General features: G+C 39.1%; 1 protein-coding gene across 4 annotated transcripts; it reads left to right on the plus strand.

Annotated features, from left to right (window-relative positions):
* The first annotated feature begins 13 nt into the window (after positions 1-13).
* nipbla (NIPBL cohesin loading factor a) lies at positions 14-27765 on the plus strand. Of its 4 annotated transcripts, none has more exons than XM_067521069.1 (49): positions 14-396; positions 1871-1945; positions 3380-3529; positions 3811-3976; positions 4652-4752; positions 4849-4960; positions 5183-5346; positions 6707-6855; positions 7113-7203; positions 7487-7708; positions 7942-8199; positions 8316-9067; positions 10141-10354; positions 10540-10716; positions 10945-11118; positions 11358-11519; positions 11638-11744; positions 11842-11928; positions 12070-12301; positions 15831-15982; positions 16055-16135; positions 16316-16416; positions 16578-16707; positions 16812-16894; positions 17151-17283; positions 17582-17725; positions 17868-17954; positions 18262-18482; positions 18685-18787; positions 19018-19116; positions 19318-19464; positions 20454-20588; positions 20731-20829; positions 20954-21007; positions 21094-21202; positions 21377-21507; positions 21740-21880; positions 22009-22102; positions 22198-22352; positions 22580-22670; positions 23350-23523; positions 23652-23842; positions 24074-24181; positions 24435-24635; positions 24863-25009; positions 25120-25505; positions 25598-25772; positions 26160-26357; positions 26439-27765. In XM_067521069.1, the coding sequence occupies exons 3-49, from the start codon at positions 3466-3468 to the stop codon at positions 26799-26801; spliced, it is 7665 nt and encodes a 2554-aa protein (XP_067377170.1). In that variant the 5' UTR covers positions 14-396; positions 1871-1945; positions 3380-3465; the 3' UTR covers positions 26802-27765. The 4 variants fall into 4 exon arrangements, with proteins under 4 accessions (XP_067377170.1, XP_067377172.1, XP_067377173.1 ...); XM_067521071.1 differs by having other exon boundaries at positions 11641-11744; XM_067521072.1 differs by having other exon boundaries at positions 8316-8491.
* The last annotated feature ends 105 nt before the right edge of the window (positions 27766-27870 follow it).

Here is a 27870-nt window from a genome sequence, read left to right on the forward strand (position 1 = left end):
CTTTGGTCAGTCAAGACGGCAGAACTTCCGGTCGGCATTTTGTTCTACGAGAGGAGAGACTCTTGATGATCGCAACAATCGTCATATTTCTCATTTACTGTCGAAATTGGCTGCACTGATTGTTTATGTCGGCGTAGACCGACTCAAACTCCGAAGAACGAATGTTTCCCTGTAAATGTGCGCTGAAACATTCACCCTTGAGTGACGGAAGAAGAACGAATCAGTCCGACCCGGATTATTGTTGATAGCTAACAAGCTAGCACACCAGCTAGCTGGCAAGCCAATCGAGTTCCTTCTGGAGGAGCTGCGAGAGAAAAGAAAGGGGGAGCTAGAGATACGGACACGGACACAAACCAAGCTAAAACATTCCCCTCCCTTTGCACGCAACATCCGAAGGTAAATATAATCACCTATCTATCTTTATGAACCAAACTTTTTAAATTGCGGTTATTAACAATAACATTAATGAATGCTTTGCTGCAAGACCACCTACGGCGTCGTTAATCGTTGACCGGGAGGTAACGGAAGCTAGCGAACTAGCCAGCCAAGCTAGCTAGGTGTGTTTTTGCTCTGCCGAGGCGCACGGCCTCAACTGGATGTCATTTGTCGAGCCCGAGGATTGGGCCGTTGCCACGGAATTACAATCCCTGCCTTTTGCCTATGCATCTGCTCACACAAACCCGTCGCATTTTTTTTCGGAGCTTAGGGGGAACTGGCTAACATTCATTGGCGTAACCCTGATTAGCGCTTCCTTGTATTTTTTTGAAGAGCCTCCCCTTTATTTGGTCGGGGAGCAGCGTTATAAGCTAACAAACAACAGTTAAGAGATAGCTAGCATAACTAGCTAGCTATTAAAACACCACTATTGTTGTTAGCAAATGTTAGGCAGTTAGCGTTATGATCTTAGCTGCTAACCGTATAAGTGGGTATAAACACTAGCTTCTCGGTTAGCTCGGAAGATCCAAGCAGTCAACTTCTTGCCAGTGTAACGCTGATTGTTATTCGCAAGTAGCGGGCTCTAGCTGCCAATTCATCTAAATAATATAAAACCTAAATGGATGCAAAGGAACACTCTGCGTTAGATATTTGTCAGATTGTCACTGCATTGTGTTATTTTGAGTCTTAACCTTGTGTTTTGCTTTGCTGTAGCCTTTGGTAGTGCAGTGGTTTTGGATGCTGTGCTGTTTTGAAATGTTTCGTCTGACTACGGGCTTGAACGCAGGCTACTGTAACTTAGGTATAGTTAACGTTACTTAACTATCGGAGTTACTATCGGAAGTGTTGTAATTGCAAATTGTATAAAAATGCAGTTTGGGTGCCTTCTCCAAGTTGGCCACTTTGCAGAAACCGTACGGTGACTGTTTGCTCCTGGATGATGCAGACCCCCACTACTGCCTCCACCATCACAGTGCATCTGTTCCTTTGTGCTGCCTCCTGCCTGTCAGTCTCACAGCTGTCAGCCAAGCCCCTGCGTACTGAGGGAGACCACATAGGCTGAGCATGCTAAAGTTATAGCTAGCTAATGTAATGTTTACGTTATCTATTTACTCTGCAACAGATAGGTTGTGTAGAATCTGTTTCAACTATTTACTGTTTGACCTCGGTGATCGGCTTGCATGCAAGTGTTGTGTGGCACCAGTAATTTGCAGAACTTGTTGAAAAAGTTGTCAATTTCTCTTTGGAGTCACTCAAAAGGATTTCATGTCCAATCAACAGTGCTGCCTTATGTTGCTGTCTGTATTTGAGGATATGGTTATTGTAAATATAAAATGCTTGTGTGGCAGTGAATGTTGTGATGTGCTATGTCATGTCTTTGCAACTTCTCTCTATGTCAAAAAAACTGATAAAGAGCCTTGCTGTCTTTCAACAGATTGAAGAAATAGGACTTTTTTTAATCTGAAATGTCAGTGAGTCCACCCGAGACTGCACAGAATTCTTCAGAAAGGTATTATTACGCTTGAACTAGTAATTTATCAATTCAGTTTTGTTAATTATTGCCTGTTTACACCTAACTGAGAAGTGCCGATTACTTCATTAGATTAGGTATGAGGCTAAAGCACTTTGTCAGTGGATGATTTTAGTCTCTATACCATCTAATCGTACATTTGTGTCACAGAATATTGTACATAAGAGCCCTGCACGTGGCTTCTTGTCTTTGGCTTGTTGTAGCAACCAAGTGTATCCATGTAGTATGGGCTGCACTTAGATATTCTGAAAATCACATCTGTCTTTTCCCTCCCTGTTGTTTTGTTGTTGTTTTTTTTGTACTTTCTGTACTCATTCACAGTCTAACTTATGAGGTAACAAGCAAAACATTTTAAGACAAATTGTGTGTAACACACAGTCATTTGTACACACAGATTTGTCATAATAAGCTGTGAGAGAAGTGTTTTGAAATGAATATAGGGCAGTAGTCCTATGTTTTAACAATACAAGGATTTACGTCACTTGACTACTTAAACAGTTTACAGTATCTGCAATATTATGTATGAAAAAGTATTTAAATTCCTGTCAGAATTTGAGAGAATTTACAAAAAATACGGGGTACACACATATTGTATATCATTTACATTATTATCAGGGCAGTCTGTGTCAAAACTATTCATTGGAGAGCTTTATCCCTGGGGCTGCACATTTTTCACAATAATTCTATATTCGTGCCAGTTTGATACATGACTATAAACTTTTTTTTTCTCAAAGCCCATTTTTCTTTAACCAAATAAGCCAAAAGTATAAATAGTAGTAATGTTAATATTGTATTGTTGCATATACAACTGTTTCCATTTAGAGAATGCAATTATATCTGAAAGCCATCAATACACATGTGCATATTTATATTATAATTGCTTTTTTTTAACATTTTATAGTATTTAACATTGTAATAACAGTGTGATTGAGCACCAGCATGGTCTAATAGTTAAAGCCTGTGCTTCCTAACTGTAAGCCCTTGATTCAACTTTCTGTGCATTTGTATTTGTTTAACATTTCTGAAGACTGCACTTTAGTGGTACTGAACTTCGGTCCCTGTATCCCATTCAGAGAGCATTGAAATTCCCTCTTACGGATCAGTCACACAAATAATTAATATTGATACATAAAATTGTACATATACAAGTAAAAAGGAGAGATCCAGCTAACATGTAGCGAACATCTTTCATTATCTTGATTGACAAACTCAAATAAGGAACATCTTTTGTGGTTAACAGATGATGCAGCAGGCACTTTCTCTTTTACAAAACACGAGACATAGTTGTTTATTCACTATACTGTACCAACTATCTTTTACTGTTTTGTTTTTTTGTGCTTAACTATAAATATGTTTCCCCTCTTTCTTCATCGATCTCTTGCCATGCTGTGTATTAACTTCCCTCTCTCCTAGGTGCCAGGAGATGTGAGGACGGGTGTCGTCCATCGACCCCCTGATCTACCTGTGTATCAACACACTCCTCCACCCTCACCTTCAGCATGAATGGGGATATGCCTCATGTTCCCATCACCACTCTTGCTGGGATTGCTAGCCTAACAGACTGTGAGTGACACACAGTCATCTTACAAATCAAATCCATTAGCTCAGTTTTTGTTCTCTTTTCTTTCAGTGTATATGCCAATATAAATATGTTTGGACAGATGTAAATTTGCAATTATGATTATATATTCTATTTCTTGTTATTTTCTGCCTACTACTGCCTACATCTATACAACAACTAATTTATTAATTGCTTGTATCTCTGTCTGTCTCTCTCTCTTTCTTATATATTTACCTCCCACCTCTGTTTTATTTTTTCCATAATTTCTTCCTTCTTGTCTAAGTGTTGAACCAGCTACCCCTCCCTTCCCCCCTCCCGGCCACCACCACTAAGAGCCTCCTATACAATGGAAGGATTGCCGAGGAAGTTACCTGCCTACTGGGCTGCCGGGATGAGAATCTGGCCTCCCAGCTAGCCCATGGCCTCAACCAGGTCTCCACAGAGCACATGTGAGTATATAAGTGAAAGTCCTTGTATGACAAGATTTTGTCAGTGTTCGATAAAGGCAGTGTGTTTTCCTGAAAATGGTTGGGCTCTCAGTGGTGGAGTTTGACGTTCAAAGCACTGTGGCTTGGAATAAAAATATTAATCATGGGCAATAAAAAAGAAGGCTACTGTTGACTTGTGAAGATGGAATGATACCAAAATTAACTTTGGAATTGTTTCCAAATTTCCAGATGCAAATATTAAATCTTAAATTTGTGAACTGTGTAAAAGGTCATGTCAATATCAAATAACCAGGAATGGAAGAGATTGCTATGTTTGTACCTTAGCAAAATCTCAAAAGTTTCTAAGAGAATACTGTATTTTGTTAAATCTTTTATTCAATTATAGACGAGATTTCTATAAAATGTGAGTCACATGTATTTTTAATGTCCCTGTCTATTCTTTATGATCTCTGGCTGCCATTTTTAACACTGTTTCATTATTATCATTTTATCATTAGGCAGTTGGCTTTTTATTAATCTGTGCTTTGGTACTGTTGTCTGATTTTAATTATTTATTGATAATTTATACAGTGACTTTGAGTGACCGGAAAGGCATCTTTTAAAAAATATATTATTCTTATCCTCCCCTCACTAATGTATAATGTAACTGAATGTGTTTTTTATGTGTGTTTACAGAGAGCTCAAGGACAACCTGGGTAGTGATGAGCCAGAGGGAGATGCACCACTGTTGCTGCAGACCATGCTGGCCAGGAACCCTGGCATCTTCAGGGAGAAAAGTAGAGACACACGCCTATGTCACAAAAGTATCCATCATATTAATTAGTGTTAATGGATTTTTTTTGAGCAAATACAATGTTATCATTTATGAACAGATGTCATGCAGCAGCAAATGGTACCCCCTTTCAAGATGACCCAAAATTCCATGCATAGCCCAGCCCAGTCTGCAAACTTCCAGTCAACTGCAATTTCTCCTAATCAATCAAGGTAGGTGTAACAGCAAGCTTGAGCTGGCTGTAATGTATTGTAAATGTTTTTATAAACCTTTGTGACTGTTTTTTAATAGTTGCGTCACAATACATGGTATTAAATTCATGAATGATTTGCAGTATGTAGTATCACAGAACAACAAAAAAGTAATAGGAAGATATTAAAGCTGGATAATAATATTTACTTCTGCTGCCCTGTTCCATCCTGCACTTTGTTCAGCCGCTTTGTTGCACCCCAGACTGGGGCCAGTGGCCGGTACTTGGGCCAACAGAACAGTCCTGTACCTAGCCCCTACACTCCTCAGAGCCCTGCCACTGCTTACATACAGCAGTATCCCCATCAACAGCCCCCCAGCTATAACCAACACCAACAGATACAACAAGGTGAGAATGTATGCCTGTGTGTTGTGGTTTATGTGCTTGAAGTTCTTGAACTATATGGTGTTTACCATTGGCTAATATACATGATGTGTATGAGTCATTTTAAGACAGCACATTTTCAGACTTGCATGTGAGGTTTACATTTGGTTGAGGTTGATATGAGAATGAATTACAAAAAGAGCGAAGTAAACCTACATTGATGAGATATGTTAGTGTCCTTTAAAGTCCCCTTTAAGATGAACATACATATTTTTTTATCATATGTGTGTAGACCTGAGGTTTTGCTTTTTGACATGACAATGCATCTGGTGGATTTAGTCAGTTACATCTTTTTTTTTTTTTTTTTACCAAAAAGTGCTTTAAAATCTGTCCAAAAGTTGCCATCTTTATGTGGTGGAGGGCCTTTCTGCATCCAAGTGAGCCTAGGAGCTCTGTTATTAAAATCAGGTAACCTTCTCAAGAGCCAGAACTAGGAGAGTAGTTCCTTGTTGAGTGGTATCTGGTGGCCTGGTGCCTCTTACATAGGCAGGCTGACAACCTGTTGGCGGTGTTGCAGGGTACCTTTAAGCTTTTTGGCTGATAAGACCTGATTTTCCCTAAAGCCGCAAACAGTCACCAGAAGGCCAGAATAGCCAACGTTTTGGTCATCGTGGATGCAAAAACTCAAGTTTTGGAGAAGTTTGCCAAAGCTACATAGTAGGATTTCTGGTTGACCTAAAGGAGGTTCTGGCACCTTCCAAAGAGAACAAACAGGAATTGTTTGATAGCTTTTAAATTTTAAAGTTTAAAGTTTTTATTTTTATCATGCAACTCAGAATGACTTGGCCCAGGCCATGAATAGTGGGTGAAGAGAAAAATCTCACTCATATCCAATGCATTGGTTTCTGAGGTAGATAAAAAAAGCTCCTCAGTGGCAAGGCAATTCATCTAAGAAACTTAAAATGTTAAAATTCTTGTCCCTGTCATCTTAACTTGCTATTGTATTTTAAAAAGGCTTTGATAACAATGTTATGTTAAAAAATTCTGTTCCTTTCTTTTTTGCCTGCATTTGTGTCACTTTTGAATGTCAGTTAGTTTTGTGTTTATATGTAAGTAGCACTTAGTGGGGGGCGGCTGTAGCTTAGTAGGTAAGGCAGTCGTACACGGACCACAGGGTCACTAGTTCGATCCCCGAAACCTCATTTAATCTTTTTCTTAATGAAATCTCTCAGCACTAAACATATCGAATTTATATACCTAACAAAATCCCTCCGTCCCATAAATGCTTATTTATGTTATTTTATCTGCATTTCTATGACACTTTATGACTGTGTCTTTTCTGCCATCATCAACAATGTTAATTACCTCTTTATTTATTTGGCAGTGTCTGTGGCCAGTCCCATGGTTCCAGGTGGCATAAGAAATATTCATGAGGGCAAAGTATCGGGGCAGATGGCCAATGCTGCCAACCACCACTCAGAGAGGCATGGCACTGAGGACTACCTGAACATTGTGCACCGACTGGGCAATGAGGTACCATGGGAAAAATCTACAATGAGTTTATTATATTTGAAATAAAATTAAAATATGAATTATTTATCAACTAAAATATTTTACAGAAGTAGATATACAGTAAGTTTACTTTCCAGCTAAGAGAAAAACTGTTTTAGGTAAATGCTTTAGTTAGATTTATTTATTGATTGATCATAGTTGTATTAATTTTCAAAACAACTTTAAAAGTTAAAAGTCTTTGTATAATTGTTTAATAAACTAGTTTGTGTGTTGTCCAGGAGGGTGACTCCACCATGAGGAATCCCTCTTTCCCTCTGAGGTCTCCGACATCTGGATGCTCCCCAGCAGGGAGTGAAGGAACACCCAAACGTAAGACCACTATCAGAAAAGAGGAGATACTACAGTTAGGGGTGTGCTGTATTAAGAAGAATTTGTATGTACATATTTTCTGGTAATTTGTTGATATTAAGTAGATGTAGTTGGGAAATACCTTATTCTGCATTATAATTTGAAATGCACAGCAACAGGATATTGCACAGACCCCACTGTTTTTCATTTGTCATCACAGTGCTGTTTCTACATGCATGCTTTTGCATTTAACGTGCGTTTGAAGGCTATTGTTCTTCTCTGTTTGGTCTTGCTTTCCTCATAGCTGGATCTCGTCCTCCACTGATTCTGCAGTCTCCACCTCCTTATGTACCCTCACCGAGGGAGGGTGGACCTGACCAGAAACAGCAGATCCAACAAAGAAAGAAAACTCCGACAGTTAAAGAGGAGAAAGATATGTATGACATTGTTAGCTCTCCAAATAAGGACTCTACCAAACTCACCCTCAAGTTGTCCAGAGTCAAATCCAATGAGTCTGATCCTCCAGGTGAGTGAAGATTTTGGATTAGATCCGATCTGTTTTTTGTTGTGAGGTTAACTATACGTCCAGTTTCACCTTTTATAGCTATTTAATGTATTGGCAGTGCTAAGAATGTGTTTGCTGTGCTCATGTCTTTTAAGAGTTAAAAAAAAAAAAAAACATAATTTTTTTGACAGAACCATTGATATATCAGACCCGTTAAATATAACTCTTTAAAAGTTTTTTTGTTAATGTTACAGGTGAGATTGTGCCAGGCATGGACCAGAACTCAGACAATATGGAGGCAGAGATGGGTTTTCAGCAGGTGCCAGTTCTCCAGCAAAATCTTGGTGTCCGACTGCAGCAGCAGCAAATCACCCAACAAACAGGTGGTGCCAGTGCTCTCCAGCCTCCCAGTTCCCCTTATGATGAGGCAGAGCTGGATGCCCTTGCTGAAATTGAAAGGATAGAACGTGAAGCGGCCAATGAAAAGTGTTCTAAAGAGGTGCAAGATAAAGGTATGTAGAACATTTCAAAATATGACTTTATAGATAAAAACTAAATAGTTGGTGGTGAAATTCTAATTTAGAGGCTTTCACAGTATCAAGTTTTACTGTTGTCTCTGTTTTTACAGACAAGCCACTGAAGAAGAGAAAACAGGACTCTTTTCCCCTGGAACCAGGTGCAGGAGGACCCGGTGGCCCTACAGGTGCTCCAGGCAGTGGATCAACAGGAGGGGGCAATGCTGGCAAACTGACACCCCAAGAGGCTACTGCAGCTGGGAACGGTGCCAGCCGCCCTCCCCTTATGGTGAGCATCGACCTACAGCAGGCAGGCCGAGCTGACGGCCAGCTCGACCCTTGTCTGGCTGCCCCCATTCCAGCCCTTGAGGCCCAACGCTGGCCTGAAGAACCAGCTAGTGGGCCCGCTGCAGTAGAGGGTTCTGACACAGCTTTGAGGTTAAACCCTGATGGACGACCAGAAGTCATCAAGAACAGAGTTGATAAACATGACAGTAGAAGAGAAGGTCGGGAGTCATCAAAGCACCGACACGATGAGAAGTCCTCAGACCGACGGGGAGAGTTGCCAAAGTCATCAAACCGAGGGGAACATGGACAAGGCAGGGATAGAGAATCTGACAGAGAGAGGAAGCACCGGAGTGACACTGGTGGCAGAGACAGACGCTCCCCTGACTCTCGCTGTCGAAGTGACAGAGATAGGTCAGGCTTCCGGGCTTCTTCCACTGGAGAGCTTGGCCGGACCAGCAGTAGGCAAGATGGTTCCAAACCAGCCTCATCTGCTTCTGTTGCTAAACTTCCAGATTCTTTCCCTGCCCATCTCCTGGGAGGGCATAGTGGCGCCCTGAAGAACTTCCAGATCCCTAAGGTGATCTGGGCTGACCCAAGCTAAATATATACCACCTTACCAATCATTCAACTGTCACTGCCTGCAGTCTCATAAAACCAAATCTCCCTCACTCTTGTTTTGTTTTCCCATTCATAAGCCTTTTGTTTATCCTTTGGATCGGTCTTAAATTTCTGTTAACACATTAACCCACGCCTAACCATCTGTTAAAGTTAGTACTGTGTCAATTTTTTTTTTTTTTATTTATTACATTGTTAATCCTGGGTGTGAACAAAAGCAAGTAGTAAGGAAATGCTCCACTGCTGTTTCTCATATTATCTATGTGGATAAAAGTGAACTGAAAACAGTATGGCAGTGTTGTGCAGTCTAAACTGGTCTGAGAATAACATATTTTCTCAAAGTCAAGCTTCAGTTGAATCCTTTTTTACTGGTCTGTTAGCGAAATGTTCAAAGACGCAAACCCAGCTACATGGCATTACATGCCTTTACCACAGTAGAGTACCACAGTAGATTACAATAGATGTGTATTTCCTAAGAATTGTTGGTAGGATGGAGAATCACCTATGCAAACAGCATTCATGAAATGAATGGCATGTTCAATGAGAAAAAAGCTATTTGACCTAAAGGTCTTCTTGTTGTTAATTAATATTGCAGTGTAGAAGTTTAGGGGTTTAGAAATAATAAAGAGATCTATTCTATTTGTTTCAATTATTTATATGTATATCCAGTACAGAGGGATAGTTTGTATGTTTCAGTGTGCACTGTATTGTATTCTTGTTAATCAGTTTGGTTTGTCATTATAACGGTAGTAGGTAGTATTTTGCACTGTACAACAACACTGTACTGACAATTAAACTTACTGTTTTAGCCATGGAAATAATGCTGGCAAACCAGTGGAGTATTTCTTTTAATCTTTGTTATGAGAACTGTGCTGTTAACTAACATCACAATTCCCAATCTCATATTTATCAATGTGAACCATTGTTTTAATTATATAGTATAATTGTTTTAAGGCCAACTTGTACTTTTTGTGAAAAGGTTCACTTTTAGTTAGAGGAGGATTTTCCTAACTCCTTCCTTTTTTGTCCCACCAGATCAAACGCGATAAAGATGCCAGTGGGTCAACTGAAAGTCAAATGTGGGGCCAGCCTAAGGTCAAACTAGAGAGACTGGGTTTGGTACAGGATTTTGAGAAGAGGCCCAAACCTGTAGTGGTGCTGAAAAAGCTCTCAATTGACCAGATCCAGAGGATCATCCGGCACAGCAAGTCTGGGAAGAACAGGCTCTCATCAGGAAAGTCTAGTAAAAGTAAGAACAAGAAGCTATGGAGTTTCTCGCAACCAAGTGTACAGCCTTTTTTCTGACGTTACTATCTATCTATCTATCTATCTATCTATCTATTTATTTATTTATTTATTTACTCACTCACTCACTCACTCACTCACTCACCAATTAATTTTCTGGTTGATAAATGTGAAAATGTCTATTTTAAGGTGGTATGGATCCAGCAGTACTGAAGGAGTTGCCTCCGGAGCTTCTGGCAGAGATTGAGTCTACCATGCCCCTGTGTGAAAGGGTAAAGGTGAACAAGAGGAAACGAAGCACTGTAAATGAGAAGCCTAAATATGCAGAGGTCAGCTCGGATGAAGACTACGATGCAAATGGAGAGTGTGAGTTTAATCATTTGATTCTTTTTACTCCTTGCTCTTAATATTTGCACATGGTGTGGTCATTTGTTTTTTGAATTATTATTAAAATGTAGTAAACCTAAAACCATTATTGATGTTTTTATAATTTTTGTTTCAGATACCAGTTTGTGAAGTTTTATTCTTGTAAAAAATTATAAAGATTATAAACTGTAGATTAGGAAGCTTTATATCTTTGTTTGATGTTTACAGCTGCAAGGAAGCGGCAGCGGCGAGAGAAAGACAGGGCTTGGGAATTTGAGGAAAGGGAACGGCGGGGTTCAGGGGATCATCGGAAAAGCGGGCACCGGGAAAGTCGCCGAGGCTCAGGCAGTCGCTACCGAGACTCCTCAGAGGAGGACTCACCACCACCCAGCATAAGTGAAGGTAGTGAGCAAATCATGTGCCCCAGCATTAAACATTCTTTTATCTTCACAGTTAGTGGAATAGAGCGCAACATCATATTGGACTTTCATAAAGACAAATAAATGTATTTCAGACTAGAAAGCCACGCATCAATATTGTGTGGGAAAGAATAGTTTCTTAAAATAAAGTTCTTGTTTGATATCTGGCACAAACTTAAAGAAACAAAAAGCAAAACATAAGATACAAATTATCTGACTTAGTTGCCAGAAAACTGAAGATGAAGGAGAAGCAGAAGAAACGGAAAGCCTATGAACCCAAACTCACCCAGGAAGAGTTGATGGACTCGTCCACATTCAAGAGATTCTTGGCAAGCATTGACAATATACTGGAGAATCTAGAGGATGTGGATTTCACTGCCATGGGTAAATATCAGTGCTTACTGGCTTTCAAACAGCCTTTTTGCCCTTATAAAACCAAAATGCTCCAACGTCATTTTAATTGATTGTGACTTTGTGTAATGTTTTGGTTTGTGTTTTCCAGCAGCAGATGATGATGAGATACCTCAGGAATTGCTGCTTGGTAAACACCAGTTGAACGAGCTAGGCAGCGAGTCAGCAAAGATTAAGGCCATGGGCATCTCTAGCAGGGTACTGTAGAGAATATAAATATTAAGACTATAGAAGGTCTGTTGTAGATGTGTGATGCTGCCTCAGATGAAAGTCTAAATGATCTTCTCTGTTGCAGATCCCATCAGACAAACTCGTGAAGCTGCTGAACATACTGGAAAAGAACATCCAGGATGGGTCCAAGCTCTCCACTCTGATGAATCATGTGAGCTCCCTTGAAAATTCTTTCCAGTAATATTTGAGTAAAAATAAAATATTTTTGTGATATACTGCAAATTGCTTTTATATCAGCTTCCAGATTTTGGTGTATCTCTGTCACTTATGTTGTTATCTTTTTGAACCACAGGATCATGATGCTGAAGATGAGGAGAGACTTTGGAGAGACCTGATAATGGAGAGAGTCACAAAGTCAGCAGACGCCTGTCTGACAGCTCTTAACATCATGACCTCAGCTCACATGCCAAAGGCTGTCTACATTGAAGATGTTATAGAGCGGGTGCTACAGTACACAAAGTTCCATCTTCAGAACACACTGTATCCACAGTATGACCCCGTCTACAGGGTGGACCCACATGGAGGTAATTGGAGAAAAAAGTTGTATTTTATTTTTTCAATTGGACCTTATTGTAGGTGATCTGAGTGAAATTTAATTTAGTTGAGGCTGATTATGTGTAAACTTTGGGTCTCCTTGAAACTATTTGAAAACTAGCTGAGAGATGGAAAAAATTGTCAGCATTGATCTCTGATTAAAAGTTACAGGGTTATAACTTAAATACTTTTTTCATAAATAACTTCATAGACTTGATCTTCATGGATTTACAGTCAGGTTCATAAATATTGTAACGAGGTTTTTGCCATTTGGCCTCTGTACACCACCACATTGAATTCACACAGCCCCATTTTTAATGGCTCATAAATAATGGAACATTAATTAGTTACAAATATAAGGATTCACTTTTATACTTGACTGCTTGTATATGAACCTATGGACATAACCAAATACTGAGTTTCCTCCCTTGAGATCCTTTGCCAAGCCTTTACTGCAGCTTTTTGGTTGTTTCTGCCTCCAGTCTTGGTTCAGTAAGTGAAAAGCATTCTCTGCTGGATTGAGATCAGGTCACTGACTTGGCCAGTGAAGAATATCACTTTTGCCTTGAGAAACTCTTGGGTAGCTTTCACAGTATGTTTAGGGTCATTAGCCATCTGCAAGATGAAGTGGCGTCCTAGCTGAATGTGAGCAGACATATCCCTATGCACTTTAGAATTCATTCATTTATTTACTACTTTTCTCATCAATAAATGCTAGTGACACCAGTTGTGATGCTTTGGGTCATGAGCTGTTCCTTTTCTACTTTAGACTTTTCTTTTCCCATCATTCTGGTATAAGTTATTCTTGGTTTCTTTAGTTCAAAAGATTTTATTCCAGTACTGGACAGGATTTTATTCTGGCAAAGTCTAATCTGAGCTTCCTGTTCTTGAGCAATACCAGTGGTTTGCACTTTCTTGTGAAGCCTATGTATCTACATTCAAGCTGTCTCTTGACTGTTGACTTTAACTATATTACGCCTACCTCCTCAAGATTTTCTGAACTTGGCTTTTTTCTGTGTGTGTGTGTGTGTGTGTGTGTCCCATGGTCAGACAGATGCCAATGTTTCCCCCTAGAATATTTTGGAGGTACGGAGGCAAGAGGATAATAGTTTTTCAGCACACACAAAAATTTGGGGTATTTATTTCTCATGCACCATGTTTGGTTGGTAAATTCCATAAAACGGTCAAGTAAAACAAAGTGAATAGTAATAACATGTATTTATTGCACTCAAATAATTTCTCCAGTATGTCTCACTTGGGGCCTCAATTAAAGCCCTCTGGGATGTTCCTCCTCTAACAAGGCTGTTAATGCTGATGGCATATACAGTGCATCCAGAAAGTCTTCACAGTATTAGCTTTTTCCACATTTTGTTATGTTGCAGCCTTATTCTAAAATGACCTTATTTTAAAATGGATCAAATTCATTATTTTATATAATTCTACAAACAATACCTCATAATGACAACTTGAAAAATGTTTATTTGAAATCTTTGCTAAAAAAAAAATCACATCTAGGTAAGTATTAATGGCCTTTGCCATGACACTCAAAATTGAGCTCTGGTGCATCCTGTTTCCACTGATCATTCTTTGAGATGTTTCTACAACTTGATTGGACAGTTCAGTGGATTAAACATGATTTGGAAAAGCGTACATCTGTCTATATAAGAACCCGCAGTTTACAGTGCACGTCAGAGTACAAACCAAGCCATGAAGTCCAAGGAACTGTATATAGACCTCTGAGACAGCGTTGTATTGAGGCACAGATCGGGGGAAGAGTATAGAAAAATTTCTGCAGCATTGAAAGTCCCAATGAGCACAGTGACCTCCATCATCCGTAAATAGAAGACGTTTGGAACCACTAGGACACTTGAAACACTGAATGCCAAATGTCATGTTGGAGGAAACCAGGCACTGCTCACCACCTGGCCAATACCATCTCTACAGTAAAGTATGGCGATGGCAACATCACGCTGTGGGGATGTTTTTCAGCAGCAGGAACTGGGAGACTAGTCAGGATTGAGGGAAAGATGAATGCAGCAATGTACAGAGACATGCTTGATGAAAACCTGTTCCATAGCACTCTGGACCTCAGACTGGTGCAATGGACTATCTTTCAATAGAACAACGGGCCTAAGCACACAGCCAAGATAACAAAGGAGTGAGTATGGGACAGCTCTGTGAATTTCCTTGAGTGACTCATCCAGAGCCCAGACCTGAACCTGATTGAACATCTCTGGAGAGATTTATTGTTTGTAGAATTTTGAGAAAAATAATAAATTTAATCCATTTTGCAATAATCCATTGTGAATACGTTCTGGATGCACTGTTGAACAAAATATTCCTGACAATCCTGCCAGTTATGAAAGACAATGGTTAACCGTGATATTTTTGTATCTAAATCTAAACTGAATTATAATAAAAACAAGTTCAGGAGTTTTCTGTTTAAAACTTTGTTTTAAATTTATGAAACATCCCATCAGTATAATTTATTTTCGCTTATGTGTGCATGTGATGTTTACAATGCAGAGCAGTGACATTAGGTCTGGCAATATGATTTTGTGTCAACTCATAAAAGAATGTAAATTATATTGATGGGATGTCTTAATTTGAATCTGATATATCAGACTTCCCATAGTAAATTCCAGTTTGTAAATTCCAGTTGGCCTCAAAAATTTATTACAAATTTTTAATTACAAATAATTTTGACACATTTCTATTATAATTCAGTTTCCTAAGCAATATTTATGAAAATAGCACAGTTATACATAGTCTTTTTGTGACTATAATCTTGATTGGTAGAAATATTTTGTCTTATACGCCATCAGGATAAACAGCTGGTTTATTTGAGGCCCCCAGTGAGACTTACAGGAGAAATTATTTGCATGCAATAAATTAATCTATTAATACTCACCTTGTTTTACTTCACCTTCACATAGAATTTACCAGCCCTACCTAACCAAAGGTTTTTGTGAGTGCGCACAACCTCTATTATCCTCTTGGCACCATGCCTGAAAAGGTTTCAGGGGAAACACTGGTTCTTCTTCACCATGGACAGAATTCTGTGTGGTTCTGCATTTCATTTGTCTTCCATGGTCTTAAAGGCCTTTTGCTGTTGCTGAGATTGCCAGTTAATTTCTTCTTTTTAGAAAGATTCTAAATTGTTGTATTCAATGTTTAAGCCAATTCTATGTTGTTGTTTTTTTTTTCCCCACCCCCAGTCATATGATGACTTGATCAGTCATGAAGTAACCAGCGAACAGTCCACATCTGGCCATGCAACTGTTTGTCTGCCATTTGTTTCATTATTTAGGAGCCAGCATAATGGGTGTGGGGGTTGGTGTGTGTTAGTGTGTGTATATGAAAATGGCTATAATGTATAATCTTCTAATGCAGGAGCAGTTAAATTTAGCAATTGTTTTCAACATATTGGAATTTTTTTCATAAATAAAAACACTGAGTTTTAAGAAATGCTTTGTGAAAATTAATTTGCACAGCTAATATTGTCTTCTGTCAATCTAGGTGGCATGTTGAGCTCCAAGGCAAAGCGTGCAAAATGTTCGACACACAAGCAACGTGTGATAGTCATGTTGTACAACAAAGTGTGCGACATTGTCAGCAATATCTCTGAGCTTTTGGAGATTCAACTGCTTACAGATACTACCATCCTCCAGGTAAAAATTAGTACCTAAAAACTGAATTGCAGCCTATATGATAATTCATACTAATCCGGGTTCTCCCCGCAGGTTTCTTCTATGGGAATAACTCCATTCTTTGTGGAGAATGTCAGTGAGCTACAGCTGTGTGCCATTAAATTAGTTACAGCAGTAAGTTTCAGATTTTTTCTTTCAGAATTTACAGAAATAGTGTTTGTCTAAAGACCTTACTTGTGATTGTTTTTGATATTGTTTTGTAAAACAATCCCTTGGTGATAAATGCATATACTTATTTTCACTGTTCAACAAAGCTATGAAAACAGAGACCGAACATCTTGTTTCTGTTTCCAGGTGTTCTCCCGTTATGAGAAACATCGGCAGCTGATCTTGGAGGAGATCTTTACCTCTTTGGCCAGACTGCCCACCAGCAAACGCTCCCTCAGGAATTTTAGGTATTTTCTTATACAGTATATGAATTAACAGTACTTTACTTCATTTATCCGGTGTTGGAAGCATACAGCATTAAATTAGAGGCATGAAGATGAAGTTATTTACCATATAATACTGTTTATAAGTAATTATTATCTTATAATCTGACTTGTTGTGCCTGAAGGCTAAACAGCTCAGACCAGGATGGAGAGCCAATGTATATACAAATGGTGACAGCTCTGGTGCTGCAGCTGATTCAGTGTGTGGTCCACCTCCCCAACGACAAGGACATTTTTGAAGAGTTTGACAACAAGGTAGGAGAGCAAGCTGACACACAGAACCACCACACAAGCGAGCAAAAATACAATACAAATACAAATATATAATAATTGGTGATAAGTCCTTTTTTTCCTCTTAGGTGGATCAAGATGTGTTGATAACCAACTCTTATGAGACTGCAATGAGAACAGCACAAAACTTCCTTTCGGTCTTCCTCAAAAAGTAATTATTCTAGAGCATACTGCCAAGAAAGATAGTGTGTACCCTTGATTGCGAAGCTACATGGTAGCTTTTTAATTCTTCTGAAATTCTTAACAGATTTCAGTTCTTTTCATTTTGTGGTTGCTTCCTGACCTTCAGCCTGTGATTATAATTGCTACCATTAATTCTTTCTCGTTATGATTTCCCTTTGTTCCTTTTATTTCCATGCCAATACCCTGTCCTCCTCCTGCCATTTTTTCCTATTTTCTCTCTGTAGGTGTGGCAGCAAGCAGGGAGAAGAAGATTACCGGCCATTGTTTGAGAACTTTGTCCAGGACCTGCTCTCAACAGTAAACAAACCAGAGTGGCCTGCTGCAGAGCTGCTACTCAGTTTGCTCGGTAGACTACTGGTTAGTATGACAGGGTTTCTTTTGACTGAAATTTCCAAAAGTACATGGTCCACATTATAAGAACAGATTCAGTGACGAAAAGGAACAATTTTAATACAAATATATACACATGGAAAGGAAAAGACACCCTTTGATATTTTCACCACTAATGTTTTAGTTTTTTAAAGACATTTTTGTAATGCTTGTTTTGTACCCTGTAGTCTTTCAGATGTTTTCCAAAAACACTAATACTTCACTAATATTTAAACAACAATTCATATGTTTATTCTTTCTTCTTTCGTCTCTCTGCACCCATCAGGTACACCAGTTTAGTAATAAGCAGACAGAGATGGCTCTGAGAGTAGCATCTCTAGACTACCTGGGCACAGTAGCTGCCCGTCTGAGAAAGGATGCAGTCACCAGCAAGATGGACCAGAGATCAATTGATCGAATCCTACAAGAGGTAGAAGAAACACCAATCACATTTGCTGACCTGAGCTTCTCCTGAATGTTTAATTTGATGTTCAGAGTAACTAAAATAAAAAGTTATATGAAAGAAGGTTTCAACTGTTTTGCAAATTATGCGTGTGTCTCTGTTTATACAGTCTCCAGGTAATGATGAGACCCAGCAGCTGCAGAAGGCTTTACTGGACTACTTGGAGGAGAATGCTGAGACAGATCCCTCACTGGTGGTGGGTTTATTTTAGACTGAGTGTGTGGTGACTTTAAACACTGTTTGAGCCCCATTACCAGAAATCTATTTGCATGTTGTGTCACTTTTAACATTCACTATGATTGTTAGCCGTAAATGAAGGCTGTTATATGCTTAAAATCACCGGCCTACTCCACTTTTTATTTTATTCAAGGGCTTCATTGAAGGTGCACATACCAGGGTTGGGTTATAGAATATTGTATGTGTATAGGGCTTCTTACTGTAAGGAAATAGTTGTATTCTTTACACCATTTACATCTTGTACTAAAACGTTCTTTATTGTATAGTTTGCTAGAAAGTTCTACATTGCCCAGTGGTTCCGGGATGCCACCACAGAGGCAGAGAAATCCATGCGAAACCAGAATCCCAAGGATGACGATTCATCGGATGGACCACAACATGCCAAGGAATTGGAAACCACCGGTGAAATTATGCAGCGTGCTGAGAAGCGCAAGAAGTTCCTGCGCAACATCATCAGGACCACGCCAGCTCACTTCACTACACTGAAGTAAGGACGTGTGAATGTCCTACCAAAGTTCTCTATATCACTCATACAACAGAAACAAATGATATAACTGATTGTTCCTGTCTGTTATTATTGCCCTGTTCTGTCTGTTTTCTTTTTTCTATGTCATGGCTGTCAGTTATACAATCTTGCTGCATGATTGAATTGTTCTATAACAGTCTTCCTCTTTGGTCTTCCCTTCCAGAATGAATTCAGACACTGTGGACTATGATGACTCCTGTCTAATTGTGCGTTATTTGGCCTCTATGAGGCCCTTCGCCCAAAGCTTTGATATTTATTTAACACAGGTAAGACTTCAGTTTTTCTATCTGTATTTTTTCTTTTTTCTTTTTTACTGAAGCATAGCAGCCCATTTAAAATTCTTTTTACCCTGTGTAATGCTGGTGATCTTACAGCTCACTGGTGTGTGTGTGTGTTTGTGTGTGTGTGTGTGTGTGTATACTGATGTAAATAGAAAGAAAGATCCGTTTTCAATAATCACATAATTTTTCTATTTATGTATTTGTTTTTTATATAGATCCTGCGAGTCCTTGGAGAAAGTGCCATTGCTGTGAGAACTAAAGCCATGAAATGTCTGTCTGAGGTTGTGGCTGTGGACCCCAGCATACTGGCAAGGGTATCTATAATTATATAATATTCTATAATTTTATAATTGTAAACTCAATTTGTGATGCCTGACTTGTTCATTAATGTCACAAATTGTCACAAGTTCTATCTACCTAACGATTTCATCATTTTCTTTATCTTTTCCCTGTTGTGCATGATTGTTTTGTTTTTTACCCTGTGCTCTATATTGAGTATTTCTTCACTTCTGCAGTCCGACATGCAGCGTGGCGTCCATGGCCGTTTAATGGACAACTCCACTAGTGTAAGAGAGGCAGCTGTGGAGCTGCTGGGCAAATTTGTACTCAGCAGACCCCAACTCACTGAACAGTACTATGACATGCTCATAGAGAGGATACTGGTAAGTTGTCCAGACACACATATTCTAGTCACATTGTGCATTATCCAGTTTTATAGTCTATATACGACCTGTACACACAACTCTTAAGTACTGAATGTTGTCTACCACAGAGATACTGCTATTGGTACAATGATATATCAGAACAGAAAATATATTTCAAGTGCATTAATGAACCCTGCTATATGTCCATATGGGCTATAGCCACATATTTCTATGAAATTGTCTTTAAGGGCCAAGCGTCCTCAAAACTGTTATGTTAATGTAGATTACTACATACTTATTTAATGTGTTGTCTTTTGAACTGAGGTCCATTCTTTGCGGTGTTCAAATATTCAAACCTTTGGGAGAACAACCCACCTGCCTATCACACTATGCTCCTGGTTTTACTCTTTAAGACAATTAAAAGCCCACTCTCACATAAAGAACTAATGTGGAAATATACCTGCATACACATGTTAAACATATGCAAACAGAGAGCGGAGTCACTTCTACAGTGGTAGAACAGGCGAATGAAGGTTTTTCTGGCTCCTGAGTACAATCAAAGGCATTGGAGGCTTGAAATTGAAAAAAAGTTGCATAAATGGTTTATTTTGGATCTTCCAAGTTTGTTTTTTCCTGACTGAAATAATGAGCTGGTTTAAAAGTGGCATGCTGTCTCAGATTAACACAGATCGTTGTGATGGCTGTGGTAATATAAGCTATCAAAATGTAATGTGTTCAACTCAAAAGCTTTATACTTTGTCTTTCCACTAAGCAACTGGAAAAGAAAGCCTTAAAATTGTTGTGCCTGTTGTCATGGAAATGCTCAGGAGAGTTCAGGAGAAGTTCACTCTTTATTACAGTCTTTTACCGCCACCTATTGACAAAGGAATACTATTGCAGACCGTGCAGATGTTACTTTTCTAAATAAAAACAAGAACCTTCTTTTTGATATCATGTTTGCAGGGCATTGCAAAGCCTTTTTGAATTGCATTGTTTTTGGTGCACAGGACACAGGTATTAGTGTACGGAAACGGGTGATCAAAATCCTCAGAGACATCTGTCTGGAGCAGCCAACCTTCAGTAAGATTACTGAGATGTGTGTGAAGATGATCCGCAGGGTTAATGATGAAGAAGGTATCAAGGTATGGAACTTCCATTGTTTTATTATTATAGTTCTAATTTAATATTTGAATCACTTTGTATTGATGTACTTCATCATAAAACCTGGAATTAGAAAAAGTACAAAGTGTTCATCTAAACCAAAGACACTTTTGTTTTCTACAGAAACTAGTGAATGAGACATTCCAGAAGTTATGGTTTACTCCAACTCCAGCCCATGACAAAGAGACGATGACCAGAAAGATTCTGAACATCACTGATGTGGTAAGTTAACTGACTTAACAATAAAACAAACCAAACAAAAAGGCACATACTTTGCCTGTATGGTGTTGATGTTTCTACATCTGACTAGTGTATTTTTGAATCTCATGCTTAATTTCTTTTTCAGGTTGCAGCATGTCGAGACACTGGCTATGACTGGTTTGAACAGCTTCTTCAGAATGTAAGTATTTTATTATGGTGATGAGGCTTCAATTTGTGGGAAATGTATCATCATTTTTAAAGTTATCATTGTCTCTTTTGCCTTAGCTTCTCAAGTCTGAGGAGGATGCATCATATAAGCCAGCTAAAAAGGCCTGTGTTCAACTAGTTGACAATCTGGTAGAACACATCCTCAAATATGAGGAGTCTCTTGCAGGTATGCAAGTTTATCTGTCATCTGTCACCCGCTTAAACTATGCTTAATGCACCAGTGGAGTCATTTATACTAAGTTTGATAGAAATAAAATATATGTGTGTTAAACACAGCACTGGTGTATCTGTTTGTAAAAGTGTGAAACAAAACTTTTTTCTTTTTGTTTTTTCCTCGAAGAAAACAAAGGGGTAAATTCTACACGGCTGGTAGCATGTATCACCACCTTGTACTTGTTCAGCAAGATTAGGGCCCAGCTGATGGTCAAACATGCCATGACCATGCAACCCTACCTGACCACAAAGTGCAATGTAAGTCGTGTTTAATAAATGCATTGTGTTATTACGTAATTATTCTTATTACATAATCAAATATCCTTTACATCAGTGTCAAGAAATGAACACAATTAAATTATTTAAGTGGTTACTGAAGGTGCAATGATTGGATTCTGCAGTAAAAACACTGCTGAAAAAATAAATGATTAATCATTTGTGATAAATCACAGCTTCTTTAGTATTGACAGTTTTCCTTTACCACCTGCAGAGTGCCAATGACTTCATGGTCATCTGTAATGTGGCAAAAATCTTGGAGCTTGTGGTACCTCTGATGGAGCACCCTAGTGAAACGTTCCTTGCCACCATTGAAGAAGATCTCATGAAGCTCATCATCAAATATGGCATGACGGTATGTGGCAACAGCATTTTTAGAATATTTATAGGGTGCACCACTAGGCTTGATCTGCCGTGGGTAAGTGGGAAGAGGATTGTGATGTGTCGTAGAGATTACATGATGTTCTGCCTTTCTTTGTCTAGGTGGTCCAGCACTGTGTGAGCTGTCTTGGAGCTGTTGTCAACAAAGTCACACACAACTACAAGTTTGTCTGGGCTTGCTTCAACAGGTTCTATGGTAAGTCTACAGTTACTTTCAACGTGACAGAGTAAAACAAATAAAGGCATACCAATTATTATGATCTTCCTTTTAAAATAATTACTTTTTTGTAGGCGCCCTTAACAAGCTCAAGATTCAGCATCAGGAGGATCCAAACAGTACAACGTTAGTAGCAAACAAGCCTTTCCTACTGCGATCGCTCTTCACTGTGGGTGCCCTGGCCCGACACTTCAATTTTGATCTGGAGGAGTTCAAGGGCAACAACAGGGTAGGCTAGCATCAATGTTTAATCATATTTACCATATAAAATTAAACCTAGGGAAATTGAGTTGCACCCAGTTATTAGTTTTTGGACAAAGCCATTGCTGGAAAACTGTTGCTCCAGCTTAGTTACAGATAGAATTACCGTATATGTAAAATCACGGCAATTCTGCCACTGTAACAAATAACATGTATGCTGTCTCATAACTGGGTTTCTGCACCTGTTGTGTGCAGGTTGTTATCAAGGAGAAAGTTCTCGAGCTGCTGCTATACTTCACCAAACACGAGGAGGAGGAGGTCAAGACCAAAGCCATCATCGGTTTAGGCAAGAACAACATTTCTAATGTGATTTAGGTTTGACAAATTATCATTTTAAATAGGGCTGCAAAAAAGTGGATTAAATATTACACAATTTTGTTTCATTTAGAATTAGGATGACAATTTTCTTTAATGATTCTTAACAAATCCACTGCTTTTATAAAAACCATGAATATGTTTGACTACTGAACTTGTTTCTCCTGATCAGATTTCATGCTCATCTCATGCTTATGTGTATTTACACACAAAATAGACTTAATAGAAACAGTGAAGTGGAGAAAAGAGAAGGCTCATCTAATGCTCCAGCTAAAATCAAACAGTAGCGCGAGGGTGGAGGGCAATTTCCAAATCATGTTTGTGAGGATTGCGCAATGGGAAACGTCCACACATGTTGCTTACAATGATTGAGCTACACAGCTGATCAGTTACAGTACAGTATTAAATGTGCACTGGTTTCAGAAAGTTACACATGCACATCTGTATCAATGTTGTATGTGTGTGTGGGGAGGTTAGTCATTGACCTATGATGTCATGTTAACAACTTTTTGGACTAATAGGGTTGAAATAGGCCAGAGATGTGCTAGAAGCTGATTTTCAGCAGCTTATCTTGCCCCAGCAGATGCAGTTCATGATGGAGAGTTTTTTCCTTGTTGTTACACACGTTTGTATGTTATTCTTTCCCTCAGGCTTTCTTGTAATCATGCATCCCAGCCAGATGTTTGTTCCTGATGTGAAGTCTTTATACAATGGCATCCTGGCTGACAGCTCCTCCTCCATTAACCTCAAAATCCAGATCCTCAAAAACCTCCAAACATACCTTCAGGAGGAGGACACACGGATGCAGGAAGCTGACAGGGAATGTAAGTGCAGCTGTAGTTTAACAGCTTTTTTGTCACGTCCTCTGTTGGCGTTACAGACTTTGTGCTCAGCAGTGCTTTGTTACTAAGTTAAGATAATTATCATCTCATTATAATTTGTGTCCATGCAGGGAAGAAACTTTCCAAACAGGAGGATCTGAAGGAGATGGGAGACATCTCTTCAGGGATGAGCAGCTCCATTATGCAGCTTTATCTAAAACAGGTTTTGGAGGCATTCTTCCACACACAGTCCAGTGTACGGCACTTTGCTCTCAACGTCATAGCTCTCACACTCAACCAGGGTCTCATCCACCCTGTACAGGTAGGTAATAAGAACAACTCTGCTACTAGTAACTCGGATAGTAAAGTCTATTTTTTTTATAGAATTATACTAATGGATATCAATATATTTATGCAATGAAATCATTCTTGTGTGTAAACCCAAAGTCTGTTAATAACTAAGGTCTACCATTCAATGTTGTTAAACTCTCTGTAACGTCTCACATGGTAAACATGTGTAAGTGATCTTTACATTTCTTTTGTCTATCTGTAGTGTGTACCCTACCTCATTGCAATGGGAACAGACCCAGAGCCCAGCATGAGGAATAAAGCTGATCAGCAGCTCGTGGAGATTGACAAGAAGTACACAGGATTCATCCATGTAAGGATATCTTACTCAATAACATAAACTGGTTTAGCCATTTGCACCTGGATAAGCAATTCCAGTTTTACCTTTTAGTCATCCAGCAAATATCTCACCTGTACAATGTACAATAATAATTTTTTTTTGCATTGTAGATGGAATTTTCTAGTGCTCGAGAAATTCTGAAGCATGAATTTTAGCAACAGCACTCTAAACGGTTGTCTTAAGTGCCAAGTTTGTGACATGTCTCTTTTGGCATATTCTTTCACAGATGAAGGCAGTTGCTGGGATGAAGATGTCATACAATTTGCAGCAGGCCATAGCTTCATCTCATAGGGCCATCATAAGAGGTTTCAGACAGGACGAGACCCACTCAGCCCTCTGCTCCCACCTCTTTACTATGATCCGGGGAAACCGACAGCACCGGAGAGCCTTCCTTATCTCACTTCTGAACCTCTTTGATGACAGTGCTGTCAGTAAAGATGCACTTAACATATATCAACACATGTTTTATAGGACTGTCAATGATATAGATACCATTCATTTAATACATCACCTTTTATATACCTTGACAAATGCTATAAAATCACTAGTCACTTTTGATTATGTGGAACCCTAGTAGGGCAACATTGCAGTGTCAATTTGTATTAGGAATTCATCCTCAACTGCGGTATTTCCCTCTTATTTTGTTATCTGCAGAAAACCGATGTGAACATGTTGCTGTTTATAGCAGACAACCTCGCCTGTTTTCCATACCAGAGCCAGGAAGAGCCTCTCTTCATCATGCACCATATAGACATTACCCTGTCGGTTTCTGGGAGCAACTTGTTGCAAACCTTTAAAGAGGTAGGGTAGCATTTTTGAAAGCAGTTTCCCTCTGAAATGCTCATTTAGGAACATGGCTCAAATCCGTTTTTATTTTTATTTTTTCATTTGTTTTTTCTTTCTCTAAACAGCTTTTGTTAAAGGAGCCAAGGCGCAAGGAGAAGAAGGTAAAGAAAGAATGGAAGACCACACCAGTTTGGGAGGATGACGAGGAAAAGATTAACTGCAATTTTCCAAGGAGTGGCGATGAAGAAAAAAGCAACAGTGATGCGGAAGATAATGACAATGATGATGACGATGTGGTACGGAGGCCTAAGAAGGCCAGAAAACCTGTTGCTGACTCAGAAAGCTCGGAATCTGATCTAGAGGATTTGGATGTAGAGGATGCGGACAAAGTAATGAGACTCCTCCCAGACAATCCCACAGGTCTGTTGGACTTTGCTAATGCTGTTCAGGGCATTCTGTTACTGCTGGTGCTTAAACAGCATCTGAAGAACCAGTATGGATTCTCTGACAGGTAGGCTCTTCATAACCTATGTTTCAGACATGTAGTTATGCTGGTAAGCCCATGTTTGCTGCACTCTTAACATTTTTTTCGTTTACCAACAGTAAAATTCAGAAGTACTCTCCAACAGAGTCAGCCAAGGTTTACGATAAGGCAGTGAACAGAAAAAGCAATGTTCATTTCTACCCACGTCAGACGATTGACTTCATCGCCAACAACATGGCTCGTGCCACACTAACAGATGACGTCAAGAGGCGGATAGTTAAACAGTATCTAGATGTAAGTAATGAAGCTATAGCAGACAGATCATTTGCAAAATTATATCTATAAAATTGTCTTTATGCTTAAATTTAAATGATTAAAATTGAAAATCAGACTGAATGACTGCGTTATATTTGGTAGTTGGACAGATGTGTGTTTGTTTTTGGAAACTGCTTTGATCTATTTGCTGACCTTTTAATTGTTTGTCATTTGTAGGAAATGTGTGCTTTTGATGCTCATATCAAGGGGGTTTTATCCCTTCAGATCATTCAACACTCATTACTTTGTAATGGTTAGCCAAGTCCATTCTGTTTCAGTTGGCTTATATATATATAAATATAGTTTTACCTGCTTAGGAAGGTAAAACTTGCATCTTGGTTTATTTGTTGCCTTTTCACTTTACAGTTCAAGGTTCTGATGGAACATCTGGATCCAGACGAGGAGGATGAGGAGGGAGAAGCATCTTCCAGTGCTAACATCAGAAACAAAGCCATAAATGCCCTGTTGGGTGGGTCTGGCCCCTTGTTGGGACCCAGTCCGCGCAATCAGGCAGGACCAGAGACAGATGACGATGATAGTGATGGAGACGAAAGGACCCCAGGGGTGAGACAGACAGATTGATTATTTATAAAATGCAATGTAAATGGGAACCATTGTAACCTTGTTTCTGCTTTTCTCCCTCAGTCCTCTCGAAAGTCAAGGCGAGCAGGTGACTCCTCGGACCCCGGCCGAATGAGTGAGACAGTGGAGGCTATGGATGTGATTGCTCTTTGTTGCCCAAAATATAAGGACCGGCCGCAAATAGCTCGAGTCATCAACAAGAGCTCAAATGGATACAGCATCCACTGGATGGCTGGCTCCTACTCTGGGCCCTGGGCTGAGGCCAAGAAACGGGATGGTCGTAAACTGGTGCCTTGGGTGGACACTATTAAGGAGTCGGACATCATTTACAAGAAGATTGCCTTGACCAGCAACCACAAACTGAGCAACAAAGTAGTACAGACTTTACGCTCACTGTATGCAGCGCGGGAAGGCGGGGCTAGCTAATGGCTCCCGTGTGTTTTTTTTTGTTTGTTTTTTTTGTTTTTGTTTTGTTTTGTTTTTTTCTTTCTCTTTTTTTTTCTTTTTTTTTTGGGCCTCCCCTGCTCCATTTCTATTATCGAAATCCTCCTCTTCCCTGCTCCTGCTCCTCATCCTCAACCTGCCTCCTCCAACAACACAGCCAAACTTCACTGGATTCCTACCCTCCTCCTCTTCTTCCTCAATTTTGTAAGAAAAACACGAGGGCAAGAATATTTGACACTACATACTTTTACATGAGTTATTCTTGCAGAAATGACACAAAACATAAGACTTATTATATTAGTGGGACTGCTCATGTTTTGTTTGTGTACAAGTTCAGAGGATAGAATCCAGAAGGCATTAAAGGAATAATTCACCCAAATTATCCCTTAAAAAGGCTATCAGAAAAGAGACCTGGAGGGAAATGTTTTGTCAACATTGTTGTGGGAGCTCCTTCGCTGTTGTGCAGCAGATTCTAGTCGCTCATTTCTACTCCCACTGTATCATAGTTTAACACGACAAAAAACTAAAATGTTTATATCTCTGAAGACAAAAAAGCTGTAAAAAAAAGAATAAAACCTTAAGTGAATGTTGGAAATTAGTCTTTTTGATGTTCTTATTAAAGTGTTTTGGAGTTTATTATACTACTAGCACCCTGATGGTTTTTCCTTTTAGCTTTTAGATATTTGAAAGAAAACGAAGAAAAAGACAAAAAAATACGAATTTTTATTTTTGTTCACTTTTATTTGTCCATGCTGTACAATGGCAGAGTCCTCTGAATATAATTTATTCTATTTCGAACTACGCATGCAGTATATGTGGCCTATTGCAGGATATTTTGTAAATGTAGATTTTGTTGTATTAGGTCACCCTAGTAATAAGAGGAAAGGGGATTCATACCCTTTTGGTGGAACAAATACTGCAATAAATTTTCTACTTCTCTTTGTCACTTGTCTGCTCAAACTGTTAATCTGATCATTTTATTTTAATAAGTATATCAGATGGATATTTTTATAACACTGAAAGGACTGAAATAACCTAAGAGTTGATTACA

Source organism: Channa argus, chromosome 11 (genome assembly GCF_033026475.1).
Source record: "Channa argus isolate prfri chromosome 11, Channa argus male v1.0, whole genome shotgun sequence".
Classification (NCBI taxonomy): domain Eukaryota; kingdom Metazoa; phylum Chordata; class Actinopteri; order Anabantiformes; family Channidae; genus Channa; species Channa argus.